Source organism: Neodiprion fabricii, chromosome 7 (assembly GCF_021155785.1).
Source record: "Neodiprion fabricii isolate iyNeoFabr1 chromosome 7, iyNeoFabr1.1, whole genome shotgun sequence".
Lineage (NCBI taxonomy): Eukaryota > Metazoa > Arthropoda > Insecta > Hymenoptera > Diprionidae > Neodiprion > Neodiprion fabricii.
This window is the reverse complement of record NC_060245.1, coordinates 16765615-16793140: the sequence shown is the minus strand read 5'-3', so window position 1 is coordinate 16793140 and position 27526 is coordinate 16765615. Positions and strand designations below refer to the sequence as shown.

General features: G+C 36.3%; 2 protein-coding genes across 2 annotated transcripts in view; one reads left to right on the top strand and one right to left on the bottom strand.

Moving 5' to 3' along the window:
- Nucleotides 1-27526, bottom strand: part of LOC124186069 — a 102450-nt gene that overhangs the window by 43535 nt on the left and 31389 nt on the right. The gene's annotated exons all lie outside the window — the stretch shown is intronic.
- Nucleotides 10557-27361, top strand: LOC124186070 (limbic system-associated membrane protein-like). The gene is made up of 10 exons (XM_046577435.1): nucleotides 10557-10799; nucleotides 12572-12673; nucleotides 15429-15644; nucleotides 16808-16929; nucleotides 18137-18278; nucleotides 23724-23821; nucleotides 24333-24635; nucleotides 25631-25826; nucleotides 26491-26550; nucleotides 27037-27361. The coding sequence occupies exons 1-10, from the start codon at nucleotides 10748-10750 to the stop codon at nucleotides 27195-27197; spliced, it is 1452 nt and encodes a 483-aa protein (XP_046433391.1). The 5' UTR covers nucleotides 10557-10747; the 3' UTR covers nucleotides 27198-27361.

Below are 27526 nucleotides of genomic sequence, written 5' to 3'. Positions count from 1 at the left end.
TTAACCCTTTCGTGCATGCATTTTTCGTTGCGTGTGAATCATTTAAAATTTTTTACTCATGGACGTTTGGGGTCGCTGATTACGGATCTGAACTCGAAATTCGAAAATTCAAAACAACTGATCCAGTATGGCGGACAAGCAAAAACAAGGAGAAAAATTTTGAAAAAATTCTGTAAAATTTCTAGGCGTGTATCGAGTTGGTGTAAAAATTGGCATTCGGATGTTCGTGCTGGATTAGCAGAAAATCCTTTCATTCTTGGGAAAGTACAAGTTTCTAACATTTTACAATCAATAAATTGATGTATTGGAGCCGAAAAAACTCGGCAGTTGTTCCCAAAAAATGAGTTCTGTAAATAATAAGATGCTGCTGCTGCTGCAAAAAAAAAGGTGGGACACTGAGAGTCCCAGCGTGAATTAAAGGGTCAAGTGTAACATTGCCAAATGGATATATATAACCGGGAAATTTTGATAGGTTTTTCTCGAAGTAAAATAATATTGTCTTAGTCCCCCTGAACGGTAAGGTTTATAAGTAGGTATATAAGCGCAGGTATATATATATATATATATATATGTGTTTTATACGCGTGTAGGTATAATCTTATTTTCTTTTATTTTCTTCGGCCCGACTAAGCTCCCCTCAAGTCTCGAGTTGCGAACCTTCGCAAAGCCATCATCATCCAGTAGGGTGAGGGCGAAGAACCAGATGTCTTTGAGAGGTTTATGCAGATATTCTGTCAGCCTCGTGTAGAACACCTTAATGCGAAACTCGATGAATTACCTCTGGAGATACGAACTCGTATATGCGTATTACGCGTATAAATATACCGCGTGCCGCACATATGGGTTCTATATTTGTATAATATACGGGGCATTCCGTGCAGAATCCAGAAATTTCGTTGGAAGATTTTTACGTAACAATGGGGATAATTTTAGAAAAAAATTATCTTCAAGTTTCGATCGTTTAAGATTGGTTTCATTATGGGACCGTTTCTTCATTCGCTTCTTTCGGCAGTTGGAAAACTGTAGATGGATAAACATCGATCTGTCTTTACCGTTTTAGAAATTTCGAATAAACTTTCAAACACCTTTCACTCTACGTTTTGTTGTTTCATCACATTTGCCAAACATTCGATTCTAGATCAATGCTGATGCTTCAGCAAAATTTTTTATCAACTGCCACTTAATTTTATTCTCCAATCAACCTTCCAACAGTTGCGATAATGTATTGAATATTAACGTGCTTTCCACAGGGTGGAAAATCATTCAGGATATTTTTGACACATTTGAAAGAACAAAAATACCTTAATACAGTATTACGTGTGTTATAACACGCAAGTAATTAATATTAACACGTTCTATAGTACCACGTATTAGTACGTAAATTCAGTAGAACATAAATAAGTAGGATAATGAATTAATAATATTTTGAGCATAAACGCTTTCTTAAACGTTCGGTTGGTTTCATTTTTCAGCTTGATTTCTAACTCAACTTTGAATAGCTATTATTGTAACCAACGATTGTACGACTGAAAGATACGAGTTTCATGCTTATTTGTGACTGTGAACGATAACTTCGACAACGTTTGTACGATTGTCATGAAACTTAGTACACATTTCATTCTGAGACGTGATTTTTTAAGAAACTATAACGATTCGTGTTCTAACTAAACTCTGTGAGTTGTATAATCGGAATTCTGGATTAATTGTTTTTCTAAGATTGATCTTTTTCCAAGTGATCGAGTAATCGGCCTCTTCAATCAATCGATTTATCGATTATTCTATTAACCGGTCCTTTCGTTAAATCGATTAATCGCACATTCGCACCTCGCTTAACCCTTTAACTTACCTTTTTTTTTGCAACTTTTCATTTATATAACTACTTTTTTGGTTTCACATGGTCCCTAAAAAACTATGAAATTTATTCCTGTATTTATTAGAAAAATATCACACGTAAACAAATCATCGCAATTCGTACTTTTCCACGAAATAAAGAATTTTCCGTTAATTTGGTATGAAAATCCACATGCCAATTTTTACACAAACTTAACACACAGGAGTGAAATTCACAGTGTTCCTTTAAAATTTTTCTTGTTGTTTTTATTTGTCCGCCATATTGGAATCACCGATTGCGAATTTTTCAATTTCGAGTTCAGCTTCGTAATCAGTGACCCTAAAAACCACGAAACACAAGCTTTTATCAAAATGAAACGACTCTTTGAATTTACGTCCGCCATATTGGATCCGCCATTTTGAATTTTCGAATTTCAGGTTCAGATTCGTAATCAGTGATCCCAAAAGTCCGTGAATTGAAAATTTCAAGTGAATCGTATTCGTAAGGAAAAATGTATTCGTGAAAGGGTTGAACCAAGCATCAAGCTTTTATGATGTCACAGCTGCGCAGGTTGAGAGAAAATAAACTGCCAGAATGAGAAAATTTTGTGAAGAATTATACGCGTGTATTTCACACACATATATATATGTAAATATTTAGGTAATCGCCTTGATGTACTCGCAGCTGTTCTTAATGGAGCATATTGTGGGAAATTATGCATGTACCTGACTCTGCATGACGTATGCATAAGTATAACCAACACATGTTTGAATCGCTGGGTAGACGGTTCGCGTTTGAATTGAATTCGAACGCCTTGAACGTGGAACTTGAAAGTAATCCGATGCACGCTGGAAACACGCTGCGTGTCGCGTATCTCGAAGAAGGGATTAGATCAATTTTCACCTTTCTTTTCTTCCAGCCGAGACGATTAGGTGCCTACGCGTATAGCTGACAAGTACCTTGTATATGGGGCATTCCAGGTCAATTCGAGTGAAGTATAACCTTTACTCTTTTGGATTTGGTCCACTTTTTTATTTTGTTCTTCCAACTTTAAAAAGGATTGTAATTCATTTTTCAGATTTCTATGATCCCCCTTGAGGCCCCCAGGGTCCCTTTATTGATGACATTATGAAAGTGATTTCGACATTTTTGAAAATCATGGAAAAAATTACATGAATCCTTTGGCCAAAACAAAAAATATCTCAACCAAAATCGAAGTAGGCAAGTGAAACGGTAATTTTTGTTAGTTTCATAATCAATAATTATTTTTTTTCGCTGATTCGATTTTTTTTTTTTCAATCACCAGGGTTCAATATATCTTTTCTTGTACAACTATTGGAAAATTGTTACAAAATTTAACAGAAAAGAATGAAAGAAAATCCAAATAACTGAAAAATATTTTGATTTTCGAATTTGAATCAAAATTTTCAGATAGTTGCTGTACTAAGAAAAATATATTAAACCCGAAAAATTTGAAGAAAAAAAATCAAAATAATTACAATAAATTAGTAATTGGTTATAAAATAATTAAAAGAATCCCCGTATCACCTACCCACTTCGATTTTGGTTGAGACATTTTTTGCGTTGGCTACAGAATTTATGTAATTGTTTTTATAATTTTGAAAAATGTCTAAATCACTCTTAAAATATCTACAATTGAGGAGCTTTGTGGGCGTCTGGGAGGATTGTAAAGATCTAAAAAAAAATATGACAGAAACTTTTTAAAGTTGGAACAACGACATGAAAAATTGTGGACCAAGCATTGTCTATCAGCTGAGGAAGCCAATTTATACCCAAATTGATTTTTTTCCCGTAAGAGAAATCTAAGAGGGCGAGGGTCAGACCCTGGTCCAATTTAACTGGAATGCCCGATTTATTTATTTTTTTTTATTTTATATTATATATATATATATATATATATATATATGAAAACGCCATAGCGGTTTGTAATATCATCCGATACGCAAGCTGCGTGATCTAGGAGTTGCAACTTGTCATAATTGTACAGTAAGATCGGGATTATAGTGTATACTTATAAGCCTGTGCAAAATGAAGGCAAAACACGACCTGGTTTTCATGTTTTATTCGCTGACTATTATTTATAGAAATTTTCCATCTACACCGAAAGAAATGTCTAATTGTGGTTACTTTATAGTTCTAATAAATATTTTCAGCCATTACCGTGATCGAAGAATTAAGTTAGTTTTCAGTACATAATAAAAAGAAATGTTATAGCTGTACCCAGAAAGTCTATTATGCGTTACCGTTATTCTTTTGACAATGATCATTCGAACTTATATGTGAATATATATTTTCTCGTTACCGTTGCAATGATTAATCTATGTTGAAGCTTCATTTTACCGATAAAATCTAGTCAACTAGATAAACAATGTAGTACATATAACTAACCTGGATAAAATTTATTATTGACAACTGTGATCATGTTAGATAGTTTACTTGTTCTACACATTCCTGTAATTATGACGATATTTAAACCAATGTTGTAACGCTACCGATTCTACTTGAACTTAATAGTTATTCTGACAATCGAAATTTTTCTCAATGTAATTGCAGATGAATAGATTTCTTTTGTACCTACCGAGTCGGATCGGTCATGTCCAAATGGTAATGGTATGGTAATGGTCGATAATGGTCGGTAATGGTCGGTAATCGTCGGTAATGGTTGGTAATGTTCAAATTACAGCAACAAATAATTAATCGGGTAGGTACTCGTCATTAATAAGGGCATGAAATTTAGCGTAAACAATACGCAGCAGCAGATATTGTGACTTGAAAATTTCTAAAATCTAGGGGTAATTAGAAAATTTGAAAAATTTGCGAATGAAAAAACTGCACGCGATGTTCAATATATTCAACATCTTAAAATTGTCAACCGATTGTAAAGAGTTATGGAATAATTCAGAATTTAAATACTGCGAACCGCAGAGAAATTGAATTTCTAGCGAGTTATTTTTGTCCTCTCAACTGGCCTTCTGTTTCCTGCCATACGTGGATCCATATTTCCAATATGTACCTTATGACTTGGGATTTCTTCTATAGGTTCTCACATCGAGAGGCGACTGATGTCGTCTGAAGGGTGAATATATTACCCCTGTAGGAAATTTTCATAAAATCGTAAAAGTCGTCGATGTCCGAACGTCCGTCATAGACACTTATAATAAAAAGTATATCTAGGATCCAGATCTGCACTTCGCCAACTCAGAGCACAGACATAAAACTTTTGAACCCCGGCCTTTGAATCACGTGAATTCAGCTGACGTTCCATATTCATTTTTCCACTTCATTCACGTCTTCGGGTATATTTGTCAGATCGAACAATCCAGCAAAATTTGATCAAATAATTGTTATTGTCGTTTATCGTTTTAAACAATAAAGCTAAAACTGACTTGTGTTTTTGAAAAATATTTACTGAATATTTTGCAAATTTTTAATTGCTTCCGAATCATATACCTATTTCAAAAAATTTCAAACCGCTGGGTTTCTTCGTAGAGAATTTTGACATCAGGGTAAAAATAAAATTCTGCGTTTCATTTCAGTTAAAGAATAATCGGAAGGAACAAGAATTCTCGTACATCAAAAAAAAAGTGAGAAGTTTTCAATTTAAATCTGTCGAGAAATATCTGAATATAACTGTTTTTACGAGAAATTTTCTTCAGGCGAGAGTGGAGGGTTTTACAATAATCCTACAGGTCGAGCGTGCCTGAGGAAATTCTTGGAAGTTAAAAGTTCACGATGAAGAAGCGAGATGAAAAAAATGAAAAAGAGAGACAGGTGTACAAGACGTGGAAGATTGAAAATCCAGGTCTGAATTGCACAGCTTAGGTTGGATTGAGGAAGTCGGTTGGCTGAAAGTCGATACTTGTTATTAATTTTACTGTCGGATAACTGCACGGTGAGTATTCACTGAATTATTATATTCGTCAACTACGAAAATCTGTTTCAAAAATATGAAAATAGAGGATACTAGATTTATAAACAAATGCTTACAATTATGTGCAAATGCTTCGTTTTGAAATTGTTAAAAATGGGTAAAATCTGTCAGATTCATTCGATCTTACTTCATGATTTCACATTCTATTTAATAGACTATTTGCTACGATTTAAAAAGAAAAATGTTATTCGACACGTTGGTAGCGTTAAACATTTAACTTTACAACATTGCAACGATATTGATTATGAACAAAAAATAGAAGTATCAAATTCATTACTGGAAAAAAATGTCTTTTAACGACTTTTTAGTGAATAGTTTTTTTGAATAAACTAAATCATTGTCGAGTGAAATCGAACAAATCTACCAGAATCTTAATCATCTCGAAGCAGTTTGAAATTGAGTACTTGTATGTTAGCTTTTATTTATTTATAAGTCCAGTATACTACATTTTTCTATTTACAAAAAGAAATCTTCGTCTTCACAAGTACCCAACGCACGATTATCGCGTAATTTAATTAATCAGAAGTATAACGTTATGGCCAATCGACCGCCTGGGTGGGGGTGAAAAACTAGAATGGTGGATTGATAGAAGGACCAAAATATCGAACATTCGAAGATGTGAAAATTTGATTAGTAGAATAATTAAAATTTAGAAAGTCCAAGTAAATAAACTGAAAATATAGAAAGTCGAAATACACAAAGGTGAAACCATAAAACGGCAAAATATAGAATCTGCGAAGGATTAACGAGACGAATTTTGTCGATTCTATATTTTAGTATTGTGTATTTTGACCTTTTTATTTTTGTACCTCTCCAAACTTCAACTTACCACATCTTAAAAATTGTATTAATCAAGTTTTCGCTCTTTAGACAATTCAATATTTTTCAACCTTTCTATATTCTTACCCCTACTTGACCGTTCAAATACAGACCAGGTACAGTCCGAAAGCTACGAATTCGATAAAGCCTGTACGGTGAAATTGACAAAGCAGTAAGTTCGCTGGCCCCGAGTTACACAGACTGAAGAAGCCGGGTACGGGTTGGTGGTTATCTAAATAAACAGACAATGAGTTACCAGAGGTAACAATGTGTCACAACGAGATGGAATGACGTACAATAGGCACAATGGCGTACAATGGGGAACCCCGGTCCGACTGCATATTGCATCTTCGTGACGTCAATAGCGCGCATATCGCTAGGCTGTATTGAATCTGACCAAACCTGTCGTCCAATTATACCTTCCTTGTTCACCTTATTTTAGAAATATCATCTTCAAGTCGGGTACGTAGTTCGCGGGAGAAAACTGGATGGTTGAAAGTTTCTGATTAACCAAGAAATTGCGAATGAAATACAGGACAATGTGAAATTTTTACAGAATAATTGTTGATGTCTTAAGTTTTGATTCATATACTGTACCATCCACTGAAAAATGGTTAAAGTCGTGTGTCGTGTAATTCTCCTAGCTTTACCGACCGAGCAAAGTCACCCTTTCACTTCCTATATTAAATAAAGAGAAACGAACAAAGTTTGCTCGGTCGGTAAAGGTAGGAGTACTACGTGACCTTAAATCATTTTATGGATTAGCAAACCAATAATCACATTTCCAACAACTGTATCATTATAAAACGTGTTCATAAGTTCGTCATTTTTTTCCCTTTAATCGGCTTCTATAACTATAAAATAATGGGGTTTGTAGTTTTATCATCAGTGAGTATCAAATAATTGCAATCATAGCTAATTACGACTACACCCCAGGAGGATCGTTAGCCTTGTCATTGTCGATTGTTCATGTCTTATTTAGTACGACGATCCATCGAAGTCGGAATAATAAATTAATGTTTTGTTAATTTAAATAAATTGTCTCGTCTTACTTGACAGTAGAAATTGTTACTTTGCCGGTTGTTTTGTTAGATCAAACAAAATTTCTGTCGACTGAAAAAGGACTTCTTTCACTATATTTTATAGCGATGTTTGCGACAAAGGTAACAAATCCTTTTTCTGTGTACAAAGGATACTTCCGGTTTGGTCAATCGAAAACATCCAGCAAAAAGAAAACTCTCGGAATCAGAAAATTCTGATGCATATCAAATTACCGTAGAGCGGAGTAAATATTTTTTCAGCACAATTCGTAAAAATCTCTGAAATCAATCCCACGCACGCTTTATCTGCGAACGGTGAATTCCTGAAAGATTTTTCGCATGTCCGTTTGAATATTGACAATTTTCAACTAATGGCTGATAATCAAACATCCCCGGAATTTTTTCAGGTACTATTACACTATAAACGCGGAAAGTACCTAAGATCCAATTTTTCCTTAATTTTCCTTAATTCTACGATTTGTTGTTGTAGCTACACCAAAAACATCAATCGAAAAATTTTTTTATAATGAATATTATCAATTTGGTTTCATCATAAAATTTTACGAGCTATTTGAACAATCTAAAAAACCAGTTACTGGAGGTCAACTTTAGGGGTAATCTGTACTCCTTAAACCGCTGAGTTAGGATTCGAAGGTAACCGAGTACCGAACGTTTTTTAACATTCAACAGCATGTCACAGAGTAAAGAAGATCGGTGAGGTTCACTTAGGATACTTTCCTTGCAAGTATCAGCAATATTTCTCACATCAGAAATTATACCCTGCAGCCTAGGGTGATTCTTTTTTTAAACGCGTATCAAAATTTCGGTGGAGCATCTTAATTAAAATATCTCAGTCAAATATGAGCTCTTAATATTGATATTTATAGGTACCTGTTTTATTATTTCCATTATCCATTTAAATAACAAATTTTCTCGTAATCGGCTCGATCATCAACATAAAATCAACATAATCAACATAAAAATTAGATTCTTATAATAAATTTCACTAACTATAAAAAAGTACTGAGATAGAATTTTTCTAACTTTGACCAATCAAGAGATATTCGCCAATGTATAAAAAAAAATAAATACATTTCCGGTTCTTTTGACGTGCTATTTAAATGGAAAATAGAAAAAGTAAAACAAGTACCTCTGAATATCGATATTAAGAGATCACATTTGGCCGAGATATTCTATTTGAGGTTCTGTACCGAATTTTGATGCGCGTTTGAAAGAAATGAATTTTTTTTCAAACACCCTGCTGCAGCCGGATAAAAAGAACGGCCAAGTAAGGTGGTCCGTTAATTCGATTTATAAACGAGGAAGAAACGACAAACGATACCGGCCACAGAGTCTCAAAGCCGGGGCACCTCGGTCGTCCGCGTGAATTGAACAAATTACATAAGAATGCTATAGTTGACACGTGAACGTGCCGCCATTGCGTGGGTGCCGAATACACGAGGGAGGCGATAAAAAGGGCCTGAGCTGTAAGGCCCCCATGTATCTTATTCATGTGTGCATGAATGAATGTCTCTACACCCCGATGCACGCGGAACGGGATGACTCCAAAGGTCTGCAGCTCGTGTTACGACAGGGTTTCTCAAATTGTATTTTACTTGTTTTTTACATGAATTCTGTATGAATTTCTTTGAATGAAAACTTTGCAAAGACAACATTAAAACAAAGCAAATGGATTACAAGATATGACAATAGATTACAATGGATTAACCAAAAAAAAAAGGTATCTCAGGGGGCAAGGAATAAGAAAAAAAAATATTGAAATTACTTGCAGCTATGATCCGAGAGATTCTAATAAACTTTGTAATCCATTGTAATCCATTGTAATCTCTTTTCATCTTTTGTAAGCCATTTGTTTTATTACTGTTACCTTTGTAATTCTTAAAGTTCTTGCAATCATTGTAATCTCTGCAATTCATTACAATCTTTGTAATTGTAAACAGTGTTCAGTATAAAAATGGCCTACACTGTACTGCGATTACAGCGATTACGACGGATTACAAAGATCACAAAGATTACAAGTACTTCAAGGATTAGAAAAGCCAACAACAAGAATACAAATGGATTACAAAATATGAGAATAGATAACAATGGATTAAACAAAGGGCGAGTCTCTTGGGGCGAGAAACAAAAAAAGTATCGGAATCACTTGAAGCTGTATTAAAATTCAACAAACGGATAATAACTGTAAAAAAAAAAAATGCCGAAGACCGATTACAATTACAAAGGTTATAATCGATTGCAGAGATTGCAAGGATTGCAAGATCTTCAGGGATTACAATGATAAGAAAAAGAATAAAAATGGATTACAAATGATGGCAAAATAGATGACAATGAATTACAAAGTCCGCCAGAATTGCTTTGTATGTATTACAAAAGTATACACCAGATTACAACAGTGACTAACACCTGGGATTTCAAATACTGTGTCTCGCTATAGTTACCAATACCACTACCGCAGTTTAATTGTGACAACATTTCATTTCTGGAGAATACAAAAGTAAATTGTGGCTGTCGAATATTTATGTTGAAGAAGTAAGTTCTCCAGAAGCTTCATGATCAACTACCGTTAACCTTCGTTCCTTTTAGTGGGTTATATATGATCCAATTCGTTTCAAGATTTTATGGAACAATTTAGACCACAAGTTGAACTAACCGAATAGAACAGAGTTCAACCACACAAAGATCAAGTTATTTCCTAATCATCATTACACACCGTCTATAAATTGGTGGGTATTGGATAGTGTTGCGAGCGGACAGCCGCTGCTGCAATGAGGACGAAAGCTAACTGGTGATAATTGCATTTCACGTATAGTGAGTGTTAAGATGCGGAGTGGGAATTATTGTGTGTTGCATAGGGGAGAGACAGCCGGTCAGTCAGCGTCGCGGTTAGTCCGAATGAGGATCACAGTGCCTTTTCAAATCTCGAGCTGTTAAGAGAAAGAAAGAAGAGTGTGAGAGAAGGAGAGGGATTCGGAATCGGTGGGGTGGATCCGGGACTTGTTCATTCATCTCCAGTTTCTTGAGTTTCTCACTATCGTTTAGTGCACATTTCAACGGTTTCGATCCCGCGTTTAAAAATCTACAATGTTTTTGAAAATTTCTTGGACACTGGCGATCATCTTCGTTGCCGCTGCAGGTGAGTTCGAATCATTTTTCTTTCAATCAGATAAATGTGTTACTATGAAATTGGTGAAATAGTCAACCTCTTCGAAATGTCGAACCAAATTAGCGATTGAATCAAGATTCCGGATAATCGGCAACCGATGATCATTGCATGGAAAATGAACAATTAATTGCATGCGACGTTCTTCGGAAAATAAAATCACGATTGTCTTTTTGGAATATAATGATCGATGCGATGTCAGAAGTTTCGAAACGATGGGATCTTCAGGGGCCCCGTAAGTGAAATTATACCCCTACGATACATATACGCTACAAAGCTGCTGATTTTTTTTTTTGTTGTTCACCGTTTTTGATAAGAAATTGTGTCTCATGTCAAAAAATGATTACGAAAAAATCTTCGATATTTTCGATGTTGATGTTTTTGAACGAAGAAGAACGAATTTTATACAAATGTACAAACCCCATTACTATAAATTGTTTTTTTAACATTCCCGTATCACTTCTGATACTTTTGCTACTTCTAGATCTGTATCTTATGACGGTAGAACTCAGAAAATATGAAATTGAGGAGCTTGCAGATACGAAAAACGGCCTTTTAGTGGTTTTTATTTAATCAAAAACGTATCTCCTCCTTAAATACTTGGTACTAAGATTCCCCGATTTTTTTCACACGTCCTGTTGACTATTTGGGATCACGGATTTTGCGACAGTCTTCTTCGTTCAAAGACATTAATTTCGAAAACAGCGAAGATTTTTGTGGGATTATTTTTCGACATGGGACATAATTTCTAATCATGTATACATAAAAAAAAATAAATAAATAAAAAAGAAAAGAGTGGCCTTGCAGCATGCAATTATTTTGACAAAGTTTTCCCAGAAGCGTACAAGCGATGCTTATCTATCAGCTCAAATGAATTGTACGCGTTTTACCACAGGTGAAAGGAATCGGTTCTTCGCAAAACGGGGTTTCGATGAAAGGAATCAGATGACAAATAAATTCGTTGAACAAAATAGAAAGAGATCTGAAAAGTGACTTCATTAAGTCGACTTTTTTCCTACATCTATGGACACTGGCTTAATTTTTGAGGAGTTGAGTACTCTGCCTCTTCATTGAGCTCAGATCAATTTTGAATTAGTCATTTTGCTATTTGCTAATTTTTTTTTCTTATCGTCAAAAGTTTTTTTTTTTTTGACAAGACACGAAGTATGCCAAAGAGATCAGAAGGACAAATTTGTTAGATTCTTCAAATGTTTGTCGTATAAAATCAAATCAATCATCTCTCTGGAGTCATCGAGGCGTTTTATTTCAGAGTGAAAGATTGTTGGTACATATTTGTTTTTAGTTTAAACGAACGAGCGAATGACATATACGAGAGAAAGAGAGAGAGAGAGAGAGAAAGTTGGTTAGAGTGAGTTGCCTTTTCGTAATCAAGACGCCATCTCCGCTGCACCCTCGGTGCTGAGCAGTGTCACGTTTCGCCCGAAGCGATATCCGTTAACTTACGTAGCCAGGCCAAGAAAAGAGAGAAAATTAGAATGGAAAACAAGTATTTACGGTATTTAGTTTCGCCAGAGTACGCATTACGAAAAGCCTCGACTCGTGGAATTGAGTTATGCTCCGACTCGTCTTATCAAACGCAGGTAAAAAGGAGGAGAAGAAAATTTATACACCAACGTATTCCGTGAAAAAGTTGAAGACGAGAAAGAAAAAAAAGAATCGAAAAATTAAAGAAGTCAACTGAAATTGTAACCTTTTGTTATCGGCGTTACCGTTTTTGTTTACAGCGATTCAGGTGGCGGGCCACAGAGGATTTAAAAGTGTTCCAACCACTGTCAAGACTTTCGAAAATGACACGGTGCTGCTGCCATGCCACGTGGAAAATTCAGGTAAGTAGGCACATTGATCAGGGTTAACGACGTACATAATAGACTACAAGGTGGCCACACGTTTGAAAAACGTAGAAATGTCAGGGGATTTTTAATTTTGTCGTGAAAAAAAACTGAAAATATCAGTCCTCTATCGTGGGAAATAAAAATGGTTTTTGAGGTGACAAGGTGACTTTTTTTTCGTTGAGAAAATGACTGGCTAAAACTGAATTTTTTGTACATTATGTTAATTCTTGATTTAGAATTAAATATGATTCAGGTTTCAATAACTTACTAGAACTGGGAAAATTTCAGGGAAAACCTGGAAATGTAACAGAATTTTATCCCGAAAATTTGTGGAAACCCTGATAGATGAAACAAGAGCCAGTGATTTGTTCAAAATAAATATCTTATAAAAGACGAATAATTCAGTGGTTATGACACGGTGAAATACGGATTGTAGAAGAAACTATGTTAAACACTCAACTCCTCAAGTTTACTGTAAAGATTGAACTTTGAGTATAATTTCAAGATTCAAAATGTGCTTCCTCTTTACATTTTCTCTTTACCTGTTTGTATTTATTCTCGAGTCTCACTCTAATACTTGATAAATGGAAGTAAGAAATTACTTTTGCAAAGGATTTTTAGAATCAAGAACATGATACCAGATTTCATCTTAAACGGGAGTTTCACTCTAAATGAAACTACAAACACGAGTTCAAGAAAAAAACCTGACGTGATGAAATTTTTTGAGAATTCTTCCAGGTTTCAATGATTAAAAATCTACAAGTAACAGTGTGAAAAATCTTTGTAATTTTTTTGGCTGCGGACCTGTGTAATCGTGCAAAATCTGTACTATAGACAACGGAAATAAAAAGTGACTTGCAGACGATTTTGAATATGTAAGAAATAAAATGACGGAAGATTTGTGAAAACTCTCTGCAGTTGAAAAGTAAATCGTTGTATAAATGAGGATCCTTGATTCGGTCTTTCCCGCAGTTTCGGAGATTGGTTCCGTGCCCTAATCTCCTGTCCTCAAAAGAGGGGGTTCGAAATCTTTGTTAACCGCATAAAGGACTCTCGCCATCCTTTCATCCTCCCTCCGTCCTCTCGCTCACTCGCTCGCCCTCTGTTCTCCCATCCTTGTCTTTCGCTCTTCCCTCAATTGCTCGTCTGAATTCTTTTATGTTATACGTAACTCCTTTCCAGCCAAAGTACGATTTTGCATTCATTACACTTTTTCCTTATACATATATAAGCCCAAAATCGTAGGTATATCTCCAAAGGGTGAATTTTTCCATAAAAAGACTTTATACCGCAGAATAAAATTAGAGACTGTCGAAGAAATTCTTAAAGAATTTTAATTCCGATTCGTTCTTCAAGCTTTTACAGCAAACTCTCAATCCTCAACGTTTCTGAACATCATTTGACTTTTTTTTTTACAAATATACGCACCGTGATTTAGAGTATTCGAATTATTTTGAGGTCAGACGCAAAGTGATTTTTGTTGAAAGGGGAAGGGGATGAGGAATTCGGTTTGACTTCTTGAAATATTTTAAAACACTCCGAAAAGATTTGAAAAAGTGTTGACGCGACATCTTCACAAGCTCTTAGATTTATGAAAATATTCCCGGAAAATGTTGTTATTCAAATGGCGAAATATCTCACATCGAAGATAACATTTTCACGAGCGATTACAACGAAAATAACAAGCAATTACCGTATCACTGCATAGCTGAATACTGGTGTGTGAAAATTTACATTATATGTCATGTCTGTTCGAAAGCTGAGGTAGCGCTCTGTCGTATAAATTTCTAGTCGATTTAAGACGTCCAATTTGCTCGCTTCCTTAACTCCGCCACTCTCGTTAAATCGACCGCTGAATAGTAAGACGGTAGCTTTATTTAACGGTCTATTACGCGGACGCGTAAAGAATACGATAAAATAACGCCTTCGTATAAAAATAACGGGCGACATTTTCAGTATTAAGGATAAGTTTTTGCAAATCTCAATGTCTAAAAATTTTGATTTCAAGATTACAACTAGTCAAAATAGATACATGAATTTCATGATTTATTTGCGAATGATTGTTCACAATCTTGCGATTTCGAAAACAGTTCAAATATGATTTGGAACATTTTGGCCGAACAGATATTTTTGAATTATAATCTACATCAGTCGATAATTTACTAACTGCCTAAACAATGTTTGGTTATAATCGATGATTTTCACCGCAGTATCAATGAGTAAATATGGAGTAGTCGAAAGTTTGAACAATTGACGTCTCACAGCGGTTAATTTGGTTTAAACGGCTGAGCGCGACTGTTCAATTACCGAGTTTCGTTAATTACTTGAGATTCAATTAACGAAAATTAGGCTTGGGCGCCGCAGTAGCATTCGTTTCTGCTCTGGCACAAGCACCAAATGTGTAAAATTATATATCAAGGATTGATACAAAGTTTAGTATAGTTGAAAAGATACATTGGATTTCAAATCCCCCTTGAAGCTTCGTAATTCGTAAAAATCCCGTAATCCGTGGATATCAAAAAATTCAAAAATCCCCTTCTCACAGCTTTTATCTCGAAAACTACAGATTTTTGGGATTTGTGCCGATGAGAACTTTTGATCGGGAGGACATTTACTGTAATATACCGAATATTCATGAGGATTCTACGGGATCATTTCTATAAGCTCGAATAAAATTTATACGAGCTTCAAAATACACGGATTGAATTTTGACCAATGATACTAGATGTACTTTCGCAATTTCTTCTAGGCACACCGGCTCGAGTTCGCTGGTGGCGCGATGGCGTTCTGCTTGCGGACAGCGGGGAACCAACCCTGCTACTTCCGGCGAGGATAAAAATGCGGGAGAACAATAGCCTCGAGGTATCTTACGTGAAACCTGAGGACACAGGGGAATACGTCTGTCAGGCATCGAGGCCCGCGCCTTGGGGTCACGTGACTCAAGTCCACGCCATAGAAGTCATGTGTGAGCACAAGATCGTTCACCCCGACACGTCTTACGCTCGGGGATGGAAACAGAATGGAGGGAGTATATTACGGCGGAGGTGACGACGTAAGACGCGAGGGGTATCAGGCCGTACGAGGTTCTCTGATTGGCTGCGCCATCTTCGAAGTCCCACTCTTGGTGCCATCTAGCGGCAGTTGCTGGTGTCCCTGACCTAACCTAACCTAACCTAATCGAGGTTATCAAGAAATTTTGATGTGAATTTCCAACCTAATCTAACCTAATCGAGGTTATCAAGAAATTTCGAAGTGAATTTCCAACCTAACCTAACCTAATCTAATCAAAGTTCTCATCATCATGATTTTGGATCTTGAAATTTCGAAGTGAATTGCCAACCTAACCTAACCTAACGTAATTGAAGTTTACATAATTCTGATTTCGGATCTTGAAATTTTCAACCCAACGTCCTAGCCAGGATGTTCAACGACCTGAAAAAACCTAAGAATCCTTAAATGTCGTGAATTTCAATGCGACACTGAAAAAGTCATAAAATGTCATGAAACTGTATTAGTGATTCTGAAAATTTTATTTTTAGGTTAATTAGTAACTCAGATTTCAGCAACACACCGAATATTGATACACCTTTGCATTTTTTTGAATTTTGAGTCTCTTGGATACGTAGATCGATTCCAAGAAAATGTGGTTTTTTTCTACCTATGTACAGAACATATTGTTATATTTATTGCGCGTATTGCTAAGGTTTGTAATGTGGTTGTCGATCGTCAAACAGATCATGAAAAAATCGTTATTTTGTTTCTGGAAAAACTTTAAATGTCACGATATCCTGGTCGCCGACCAAAATCGAGTTATTCATCATCCTGATTTCGAATCTTGAAATTTCGAAGTTAATTTTCAACCCAACCCAACCTAACCTAACCTAACATAATCTAGCAGAGCTCTGATGTAGTTATACAAATTGTGTGCAATTGGTGTAATTAATGTATTTTGCTCACCAGTTAGCATCATGGGTGCAACTTCCAATATGGCGCTGAACCGAGTTCCCCTCACGTCTAGAGCATCACGTCCTACGTCGATACCGTTACCTTATCATCCCTTCGTTCTATTATTAGCGCCATGTTTTCGCGACTTCTGCAGGCACAAATATTACCAACGAATTCTTACAGATCCACCAAGTGTTCACCCAGTTCCGGAATCTGGAGAGCTGGAGGTAGCAATGGGTGACGAAGTAGACATGGCTTGTGTCGCCAAGGGTATTCCAACGCCGATAATATCCTGGAGATCAAAGGTAGTCACGTGCCGAAATTCAGCCTTCAGCATCTGATCAAAGCCTTTATATACCATTAGTTCTTTTTTTGTTGCCAAGCAAAACAGCCGTCACTGAAACGTCGCAATTTGAAAACTGTCACTGCGGCAGATCATAATTTTAACGTTCGTGTGGGTGCTGTCTCACTCGAAGAGTCTAGGTTTTTATGTTCTCACACTTTCTTTTTTCACGGAAAGAACTCACACACGATTGAATTTCAATAAATTGTAAACCCCCGACAGAAGCGGTTTACCTTTCAGTCCGTTCGTCGGTTCGATTCGCGACGAAAAATTTGGTGACAGCGGTGGGACCGAAGTTTGGAAAAGAAACTTTTAAAGTCAACCCCTTGCCAAGAGAATCTGTAATGCGTTTCGTAAGCCTTTTCCCTTGCCTTAATTTCAGGGTAGAAGGACGAAAAAATTGAGTGCCATACTTGCCAGGTCAAATTACCTCTCTCGTAACCTTAAAGCCCGATTATTTTACCTCTGACGCGATGGTGAAGCCACGATAATGTGAGCATAGAGAAGTGGCGTTTGTATTGATAAGATCTTGATACAGAAATAAAAAGCAGCCCTATTTATCTGATCGGCGGTGTAATTGGGGGCTGCGCAGCCTGTCCGGAGCTTTTGTACGTGATGATGGAGACAAGCTTTGGCCGTTTAGTACGAACAAACGTTGAACGAACATTTCAGTCCCTCTTTTGTGTCTGCGACCGAGAATTGTCAACAAGGACTACGGAATCCGATTATGTATTTATCGGTGATTCTATTCGATCGATGGATTGAATCCAAATCTTTTACACCCTACCGACTAGAATAATTCGCATTGATAATCGATTTTTACAGCTCAATTTCGAATCAGTTTATTAAAACCAGTTCTATTTTTGTATTGAACAACCAGATTACTTTCTGACGAGACGAGATTATATATTACCAGTAGATGGATAAAAACCAGGAAACATTTTGGCTGCTTATACCTTGACAAAAAAATGTATATCGAACATCATTCGCATATTTTTTCAATCAATGGCAGATTCATTGTTGTTGATGATTTCATTTCAATCATTTCACTCGGTTTCACACAAGATATCTGAAAAACCGTTGTACCGATTTACTTAAAATTTGGGTACGGTATTCTTGCACAGTTGAGCCTTTTAATTTAATGTTTATTTTAATATTTCTTTTTCCAGGGGGAAGACCTATTGCTCCGAGATGACAGACCAAGACTTCGATTTCATGCTGATACTCACGATCTTTCAGGGCGGTACACTTGCGTCGCGACAAACGGAGTTGGTCAGCCTGCCACTGCGACTATAGATCTTCGCATAAAACGTAAGTTGTAAATTTTACTATCATTTTGCGACTTTTTGTTCAATCATATATTTCACTTGATTGTTTACGAACGTATAAAAACGATGTACCAAATATCGAAGTTAAAAAGTAAAACCACGAGAGAATAAATTACCCGAGATACGCCGTGATGTCTAATACATCCATAACTGTTGGTGTTATTAATTGGGTACGATCTGAAGTTTGAAATTTTCTAAGCTTAGAACGACCGTTACACCGAATGTTCGAAACTTGATATGAACATTACCAACCGTCAGAGAGTCAGCCGTGAGGCGTTTACAGCGTAGTAAAAGTTGATTGCAGCCTAACATTTGGAGTTTTCATTGTTGGGAATTTTGCCAACCCTGTTCTTTTAACCATTCAGAATTTTAACCATTAAAAATTCCGATAATTCGGCCTAATGATCTGTCTGAATTTTGATAATTCGGAACTTTGACCTGCACCCAAAAAAAGACCCGCTGGACAACAAATTACCCAAGTAATGTATTCGTAATTTTTGGCGTTATTTATTGTTGTTCGAATTACGATTATAGCTTTCGCAAATCTTTATTGATTGCGAAGTAAAAGCCACATTGCGAAATTGCGTGTAGATTAAGTTCGCCAGCATATATTCGGTCAACTTGTCGTTAATGCTAAGTTATAAGCTGTATAAGATATGGATAATAAGTCACGACACCGCGGGATCATGGCGATAATAATTAGCTTGGCCCTAATTCTTTCTGCAGATTACTATGCGCGCCCTGATTGGCAAGAACGATGCGAAAATTTAAAAGGGCCATAAAGGATCTGTTATTATTCTCCATTCGGAGAAAAAAAGTCAAACGATAAATCAAGTGTATATATTATTATACGATGTCCAGAGATTGAAAAATTTTCGGTAAAAATTACAGTTCACCCTGTTATTAAAACATTTTTTTTGCATTCGTCCAATTTGCACATAATACGAGTAAATTTCTTCAATTCCGCTACAAAAGAGCGATGCACCGTCGCAATTTGAACCGCTTCTGTTCGTTTGTTTATGTAATATAGCGAGAAAGAGGGTGAGTTTTCTCGGTCGGTAAAGGTAGGAGTATTACACGACCTTAAATTGCTCGTAGCATCCAGAATTATATTTCCTGACAAAGTAGGACAAAGTCAACCCGCTTATTTTGTGTTTCTCTGCTTTCTCGCGGACGTATAAAAATTGTATTCTTTTGTTTTTTTATTTACCGGTAAGATGCAATCGCGCGAAGACGAATGAAAATAAAATTCTATCAAACGGCATTTATTTCCAGAGTTTAAGGTTCGCCATGTATCCGTCTCTCGGCGGTGACTAACGAGCTTCTTCACCAGCCCCAAAACCTACCCTTGCCTTATACGTAGGGCAATAAATTTCCACCAACCCTTCAGGCTCTCGTAAGATCGTATCGCTTCATCCTGGCGGGCAGAGTTGCGAATGCGCGGTGAATATAATTCCAAATCCCACTGCACGAGTTAATTCCCACCAACGCTCAAAGATGAAACGCGCATGCAGTATGCACACGCATAACCAAAGTCCGCGGGCGAATGTGCTCCGGGTTATACAGGTCCGCGTTCCATAAATACACAATGAAACAAACTCGAGTAGCAGAATATAATTCACGAAACGGACTGAAACCCTGGCGTGAATACTCGTAGGCCTGCATGAAAGGCATACGCAACGTGTCTTAAAATGCGGTTCGAAAAGATCCTATCTCAAGTATACAGGGTGTCCCAGAACTAAGTGACCAAACCGATAAGGGTAACAGAGGCGGTCGAGTTGAGTAAATTAACTCGAAGAACGTGATGGTGGTCTCTGAAGTCGCGTTCGCGAGATAAGACCAGTTAAAAATGGTCTTGTAACGATTGGTTTTGGTAACGAAATTTGATATTGGAAATACTTTCGTTTGAAGTTCATCAATCCGAAACCGTTATCCATTTTCATCGCAGATCCTCGATCCTTGTTGTGTTTGGCAAATATTCAAAGGCTCGAGTATTTCCGTTTGAAATTCGTAAATTTGAAAGCCGTATGTTTCCTAGCGCTTATCGATAAGACAAATAGAATCAGCTTTAAGAATTTCAAACGAAAGGATTTCCAGTGTCAAGTTTCTCCACAAAAACCATTCGTTACAAGACGATTTTTTAACCAGTCGTATATCGTCAACGCGACTTTGAAGACCGCTTGTTTTTAAGGTTAATTTATTCATTGTCAGCTCGATCCCTTCCATTACTCCTATCAGTTCAGTCACTTATTTCTGGAACACCCTGTACATTTATATCCTCCAAAATTGGGTTCGCAATGCTGAACAACGCGATCAATATTAATTCGAAAACTTTGCAAGATATGATGCGATTTCATTTTCTAGGTATCTTATTTTAATAACTGATATCAAATTTCGGTACAGCAAAATACTTTATCGCACGATTCAATATTAGCTCGTTTCGTTTTCGATTGTTCAGTTTATTTCGTGCAAAAAATAGAAGCAAAAATGTTACACAAATTTAAAATATCGAGATTTATCAGTTACGTAACCGCTTCGCATCTATGACGCAAGTAATAAAATTTCAGAATGAAACCACCCCAGAAACCTAGGTGACGAATATTTTCATACACCTGTAATAACGAATAAAATTCACCGAAGAAACGATCGATGACAAAGCGACACGTCGACACGTGTCAGCCTTTGTTCAACCTTCGCGCAATTACACACACACACACAATCATACACACACTTTAATTCACTGCAGGACAGTGCAGATTTTTATCACATATATTATTTGCAACCCTCAACCCTTTTATCACCGCGGATTACCTCGACATGTGGTAATTTTTTCAGCAAGACCCGAGTCGGGGATTTTCACGTTTTCACTGATTACTAATTTCGAGGGTTGAATTGCTAAATTTAAAGAGGCAACTGAAATTCTGCGAGTTAAAATATTTCAAGAACATTTCAATAGGTTTGACACAGCGACAAAACGTCGAAATTATCACTTCAACAGAAATAAATATTTTCAAATTCACAGTTTGTTGAGTGAATTTTTTTCTTTCAGAATCGAAGAAGATATTCTCCATTTGATTTCTGGAACACGATAATTCTTGTAATTGATTCTTTTGAACTTCGCAATTTCAATTTCAAACTCGAAGTGTGAAGCACTTCGAAAAATCCTTGGACAAAATAGTTTCTCTAAAATTCATGGAAGAAACTACAAGTACAAAGTTATTAAAAAAAATATGTTTTCCGATTTTACCTGTATTTTTTTTCGGTCTCGATTCTAGACAAAATTTCCTCGCAAATTGCGTTCTTCCATTACGTCTAAAATGTTTTATGATTTGCTGCGATCGTGTCTGACGGTGTTTTTGTTATTGCGAGAACAACGTCGTTCAACCCTTTCCAGTCGAATGTCAACGTCTCGTTTGATCGGCGCAATTTACACGATGACGACACACGTGAGTGAAAAAGGACGTAGATATGCATTACAGCTGAGACGAGGACTCGTCAAACGCTTTTATCCGCCCACCAAGATTTCATGTACGAGACCTTAAAGAAACGCATTAAATAACGCCGGTTGGCTTATAAAAGGAAACCATTACGATTCACGAGCACAATCAAGCCTCCATTGAACCTGTACAAAAGATGATTACGTGGTCATTTGGCAAGTTAATAAACGAGAGGAAAGGTGAAGACCATGGATGAAGACGAGTTGTGAATGAACGGAACCCGATTTGCATGATTGAGCTACCTCTATTTGCGGGACGTGCGCAGAACGAGACGTAATGTGATTAAATGATCGAGAAATGCAGAATCATCTCCACCGACTCGTCATTTCACCTTCACTTTTGTTAAATATTATTAAATTGATGGCAGATATCTTGTAATATCTTATAAATCGCGTGACAAGAAGAGAGATTGATAATCGAAGCGTTGAATTTTTTACTCAAGTCTTATCAGCAATTTTTTTTTTTTTTTTTTTGTTTTTTATTCTCTCAAACTCTATTACCGCTTCTTCGATCACAATTTTTTTTCAGCCACTGTAATCGATCTTCGACGTTTAAATTAAGGTTCGTTTCTCATTTTCTCATCTAATTGGTACGAATTGGATTCAACTATAATATTTTTAACGCTGATCTAATCGACTCACACGGTGCTGAGAATACGAACGATGTTGCAGATTGCTACGAAGATACGCGTGTGTATAGTCGTGACCGAATCAATTTTTATCGACCGATCATGAAACCCGCAGAAGCGATAGAATTAGCCATTCGACAACCTGTAAATTATTATGCCTTTATTAATGCGGCGAAATGTTTGTCTCGTTAAACAATTCCGCCGTGATTTCAGTGGAGTAAAATTTTCCCCCAATCACTTTGAATTTCTCTGCTGTAACGTTTGAATATCCTCTGCTTGAGTTTGGCGGAAAAAAAAGCAGCGTGGAAAAACTCTGACCGCACAGGATTAACGATAGTTTCGGAAGTACAAGTTCTTCCTCGACTATCTCTTCAGCTGACGACCCATAAAAAAACCGAGCAGCTAAGATAAAACGTGTAGAAATATTATAACCTTAATATATATGGGGCATTCTACGGCAAGTTAGCAGCACATGTATCTCACTCTCTTCGATTCTCATCATTTTTTTAGCATTTTTTTACTGACACAAAAGGATCTCGGAATTTTTTTGACTTTTTCTTAGCTATAGGTGAAATTTGAAAAAATCGACATTTCAGTTCCGAAAACACCTTCTTCAAAAATCTGAAAAAATGTTCACTGATTCTATGATTTAAAATGTGATTTTTAAGTGCCACACGATAATGGAATCTCAGATATTAATATTGTTTCGCAAGTTTTTAGGTATACCATGTCGGAATTGGATTTAAAAATTTTTTTTTCCTATTCCCTCATCTACACAGATCACGGAATAATGAAAATAATGTCATTCTGCAATCTATCTAGATCAAGGCATATAAAAGAAAATAAATGAATTTAAAAAAGAAAAAACAGATCCGCCATAGAAAAACTAAAAACTTGCGAAAAAATAGTAAGCATTTAGATTCCATTATCGTGTGCTGCTCAAAAATCACATTTTAAATCATGGAATCAATATAAATTTTTTCAGATTTTTGAAAATGGGGTTTCCGAAATTGATTTCCTGATGTTTTAAGAAGTTCAGCGGTGTTTAAGAAAATCTGAAAAAATGCCGAGACCCATTCTGGCCGGTAAGAGCATCGCACTGAAAAATTTTCAAAATCGAAGGGGATGAGATATATGGGGGCTACTTATTTGACGTGGAATGCACCATATATGTATATAGGTATAACTCTGAAGCGGTGTGCATTTGACTGGGTCTTATAATTTTTAACGATAACGAAACACAAAGAATCCAACGGTTGGTCTGTTACGGGAATAAGTGTTTTTTTTTTCCTGTTATCTACAGACAAACCTGAGATCGAGGTAAAGAAAAACTGGGTTCACGCATCGCCTGGAATCAGAGCACAACTCGATTGCAAAGTGATTGCCTGGCCAGACGCAAAGGTGAGTGGCTCGGCTGAGTGAGACTCACTTTTATTGAAAATAAATTAAGCCAACTTTTTTCAGCAAATTTAAATGGTTCAAATTTTTTTTTTCTGTTTTCCGTATGATTTTTAAATTTTTTTACCTTCGTCGTGATACTACAGCTTGCAGATTAATTAGATCTACTCAGAATAATTGACAAAAACTGAGAATTCGGTCAATTCGGTGAAGAGAAAAAATATCGAAGAAATTTGTTTTTTCTTCAATACGGAAGTGAAAAAAATTTATCTGGTCAAAATTTAAGCGTTGAGAATGAGGGCGAGTCTTCAGATTTCGGACAATATTGGAATAAACTATGTTGAACGTTGTGTCACACGGAAAACTGTAAAAAAAAAACCAAGGAAACGTGTTTTTATTTATTCGGATTCATTCAACCGTTCAACATTTAAGATTTTTTATACTGTTCGACTGAAAATATCTACAAAGTACGGTTCGTCGATATTTTTACTCAAAACATATTTCTTCGTATCAGGTGGAGTGGTATTTCAAGGATGAAAAGGTTCCTTACACGTCAAGAATCGTGAAACATACAGCTGGGAGTGACCACAGTTTGATAATCAGAAACACCAGAACCACTGACTACGGTGAGTATTTGTGCCGAGCGTCGAATGTTCTGGGCATCAGTGACGCGGTAATTGAGCTGTCCGGAGTTGCGAATCCAGCAATATTCAAAAAGGAGTCTCACAGCATCGGTAAAACTGCTTATAATTTCATTTGGGAAGTCGACAGCTACAGTCCGATCATCGAGTACCAATTTTGGTTTCGTCAATTTGTGGTAAGTTCCAATTACCGTACGTAATATAAAAGAAATTATTGCAATTTTCGTATTTGCAAAAATTGGTAAGACTAGAAGCCAATAAAATAATCTCGCGAATGGCCTCGTGTCATTCAATCAATTTCGAATGTCATAAAATTCTGAAGAATCGTTAGAATTTTAAAAACAAATTAAAGAAACTTCCAAAAACTAAGAGAGATTCAAAAAATTTACATTATTCGGTGAGAGCTCGTGACGCTTTTTCGTTGTGTACGTCAGTGTTGCCAAAGTAAGCTATATCGTCTAGTAGAGAGTCCCTAGTTTAATACTAGACGGCAGCGCCACAGCGTAACAGATTTCGAATTTTCGTACTAAATTGGCGGTCACTTCGACTTGAATAAAGTATGTACATTTGGGGACAATGCATCTGAGACGGCTAATTTTTTACACTAGACAGTTACGTTGGTAACACAGAGAAACCTACGGCGCCACAGTCGGCCGAGTGCGAAACTAACTCAATCTCAATAAACGTAACATAACCCATGACCGTCGAATCTAACCTTAGAATACGTGTCAATCCAACAAGTCATTATCCCCGTGGTATTCTAAGGTTAGATTCGACGGTCATGGGTTATGTTACGTTTATTGAGATTGAGTTAGTTTCGCACTCGGCCGACTGTGGCGCTGTAGGTTTCTCTGTATTGCCAACATAACTGTCTAGTGTAAAAAATTAGCCGTCTCAGATTCATTGTCTCCAAGTGTACATAATAAATACGTAGAAGCGTTAGCGTTTTGTGATGTTTTTTTTCAATCTCATACGAACACAACGGTTTCGATTTGTGCGGTTTTGTTGTAGATTGACGAAAAGCGTATTGACGTACCAAATACTTTGAAAACTTACTAGATTTAGTACAATTCTACCAAACTGGAAACGCTCGCGTATGTCAATGAAATCTTGTCGAAAAATTGATAGCTTATGCGGAATTACCTGCCATTATTAATTTTTAAAATCACAGAGAGGTGGGGCACGCAGCGAATGGTACAAATTGCTGATTCCGAGCGGAAGCAATGCAATCGGTCCGGTGCACGCCCGATCTTTTAACCTCACCGGTCTGGCCGAAGCGACGCATTACGAAGGTCTCATATTATCGAGAAATCGTTATGGCTGGAGCCGACCCTCAAGATTGCTGCGATTTTCGACTGAAGGCGCACGTAAGTATACATGAAGAATATTTTCCGACATTTTATTTATTCTTTCAACAACGTTATCGGTATGATTAAGTTAAAAGAATCGTTAGAAAATCTTAACCCGGTATTAACAATTAAAAAATAAAATTCATAATGTTTGAGGGATTTCGATTGTTCTGTATTAAAGAAATTACAGCCTATTTGGTCTTCGCGAATAAAATTGAGTTGTACTGCAGTGAAAACAAAAGAGGAAACACGGTAGAGAGAGAGAGAGAGAGAAAGATGATGACGATGACGATGATGATGATGATGATGAGTTATTATACCCCAGTCTAAGCGTAGGCCAAAAAATGTATAACTAACTTGATCAAAATTTTCAATAATTTCAGAGCATTAGCTATAACCATGTCAGCATAATTAATGATAAAAGTTAACAGTAAAGATAAACATAATAAAAGAAATCAGGTATAAAAAGAATGGAAAAAAGAACAGAACGAAAACTTTATAACGTATAAATTTATAATTTTATCGAAATGTAGAATGGTATCATTTATACCGATAGAATACTGATAATAATTTCAGTTCTGACGGTTAGAAATCACTGAACCGAGTTGTTCAAATTATTTTAAATAATCTATTTCAAATTCATATAGAAAGTACCTGTAATATATCCGTGCCATATTTTCAGCGGCAGAAGACGACGACGGTTTGAGAGTGGAAGCAGCACCTGAACAAAAAATTATGCCAGGTAATGAAAAAAAGAACCAGATTGTATTCAAGTGCCATTGAATTTTTTCGATAGGTGCACAACTTTTCGAATATTGATTCTTCTTCAAAGAGTGTAAAAACTTGTTCAAAATACTTTGACTAGCTAAAAAATAACCATAATAGCTGTTGAATGATATTCGACTCAGAGTTTAAATTATTTTTATGAAAGTCATTATTCTCTCTGGATAGTTCACATATTGTTAAAATAAACCAAAGAATATTTCTGAACGTTTTATAGAGACTGAAATATGTATTTGGAAATTCTGACCTAGAGTTGTTTTCTGAAACTTTATTTTGCGGAAACGAAAAAAGTTTTGTTCGACCAAGTACAGATCATCAAACGATTAACTGTTATGAAATATCTTTCACGTTGCGATGATTCAAAGATAAAATTTCAGAAATTTTAAATTACAGCAACATGATTATTCTAGTGTTATCCAATGATTTTTTTCCTTCTTATCAACAGTCGTTGAACTGGAGCCAATGTCTCAGCACTCGCAACGAAGCGGTGGATATACCAGCAGTGGATCATGGCCGGCTTCTCGAACGCGAGAGTTCTGCTTTATCCAATTGTCGGGCGTGTTGGTAATTTTCACTGTGCGAATCGTCGTGGGTAGATATCGGTAAGCAAGTTTCAACGGATCAGCAACAAACCGTCGATATATTTCCTCAAGACTGAAAACGAATTAGTTTATAGCGGATATTGATTTCGGGTTTCAATTTGAGGTACATCAAAGTTTGAATATCAATATATGTGCCACGCCTGTATCTATAGATCCGTGTAAATGTCAGCCTGTTTTTATTTTTCCTCTGAATCTCCGAATGGTGTTTGAAAAATATTCTGAATAATTATACTCGCAAGCCGGAGGATTATATGATTCGAAAAATAACACAATTGCCAGTACCGTATTTGTAAGTTTTTAATTAAAGTACAAGGGCATGTGTATTCGCATAAG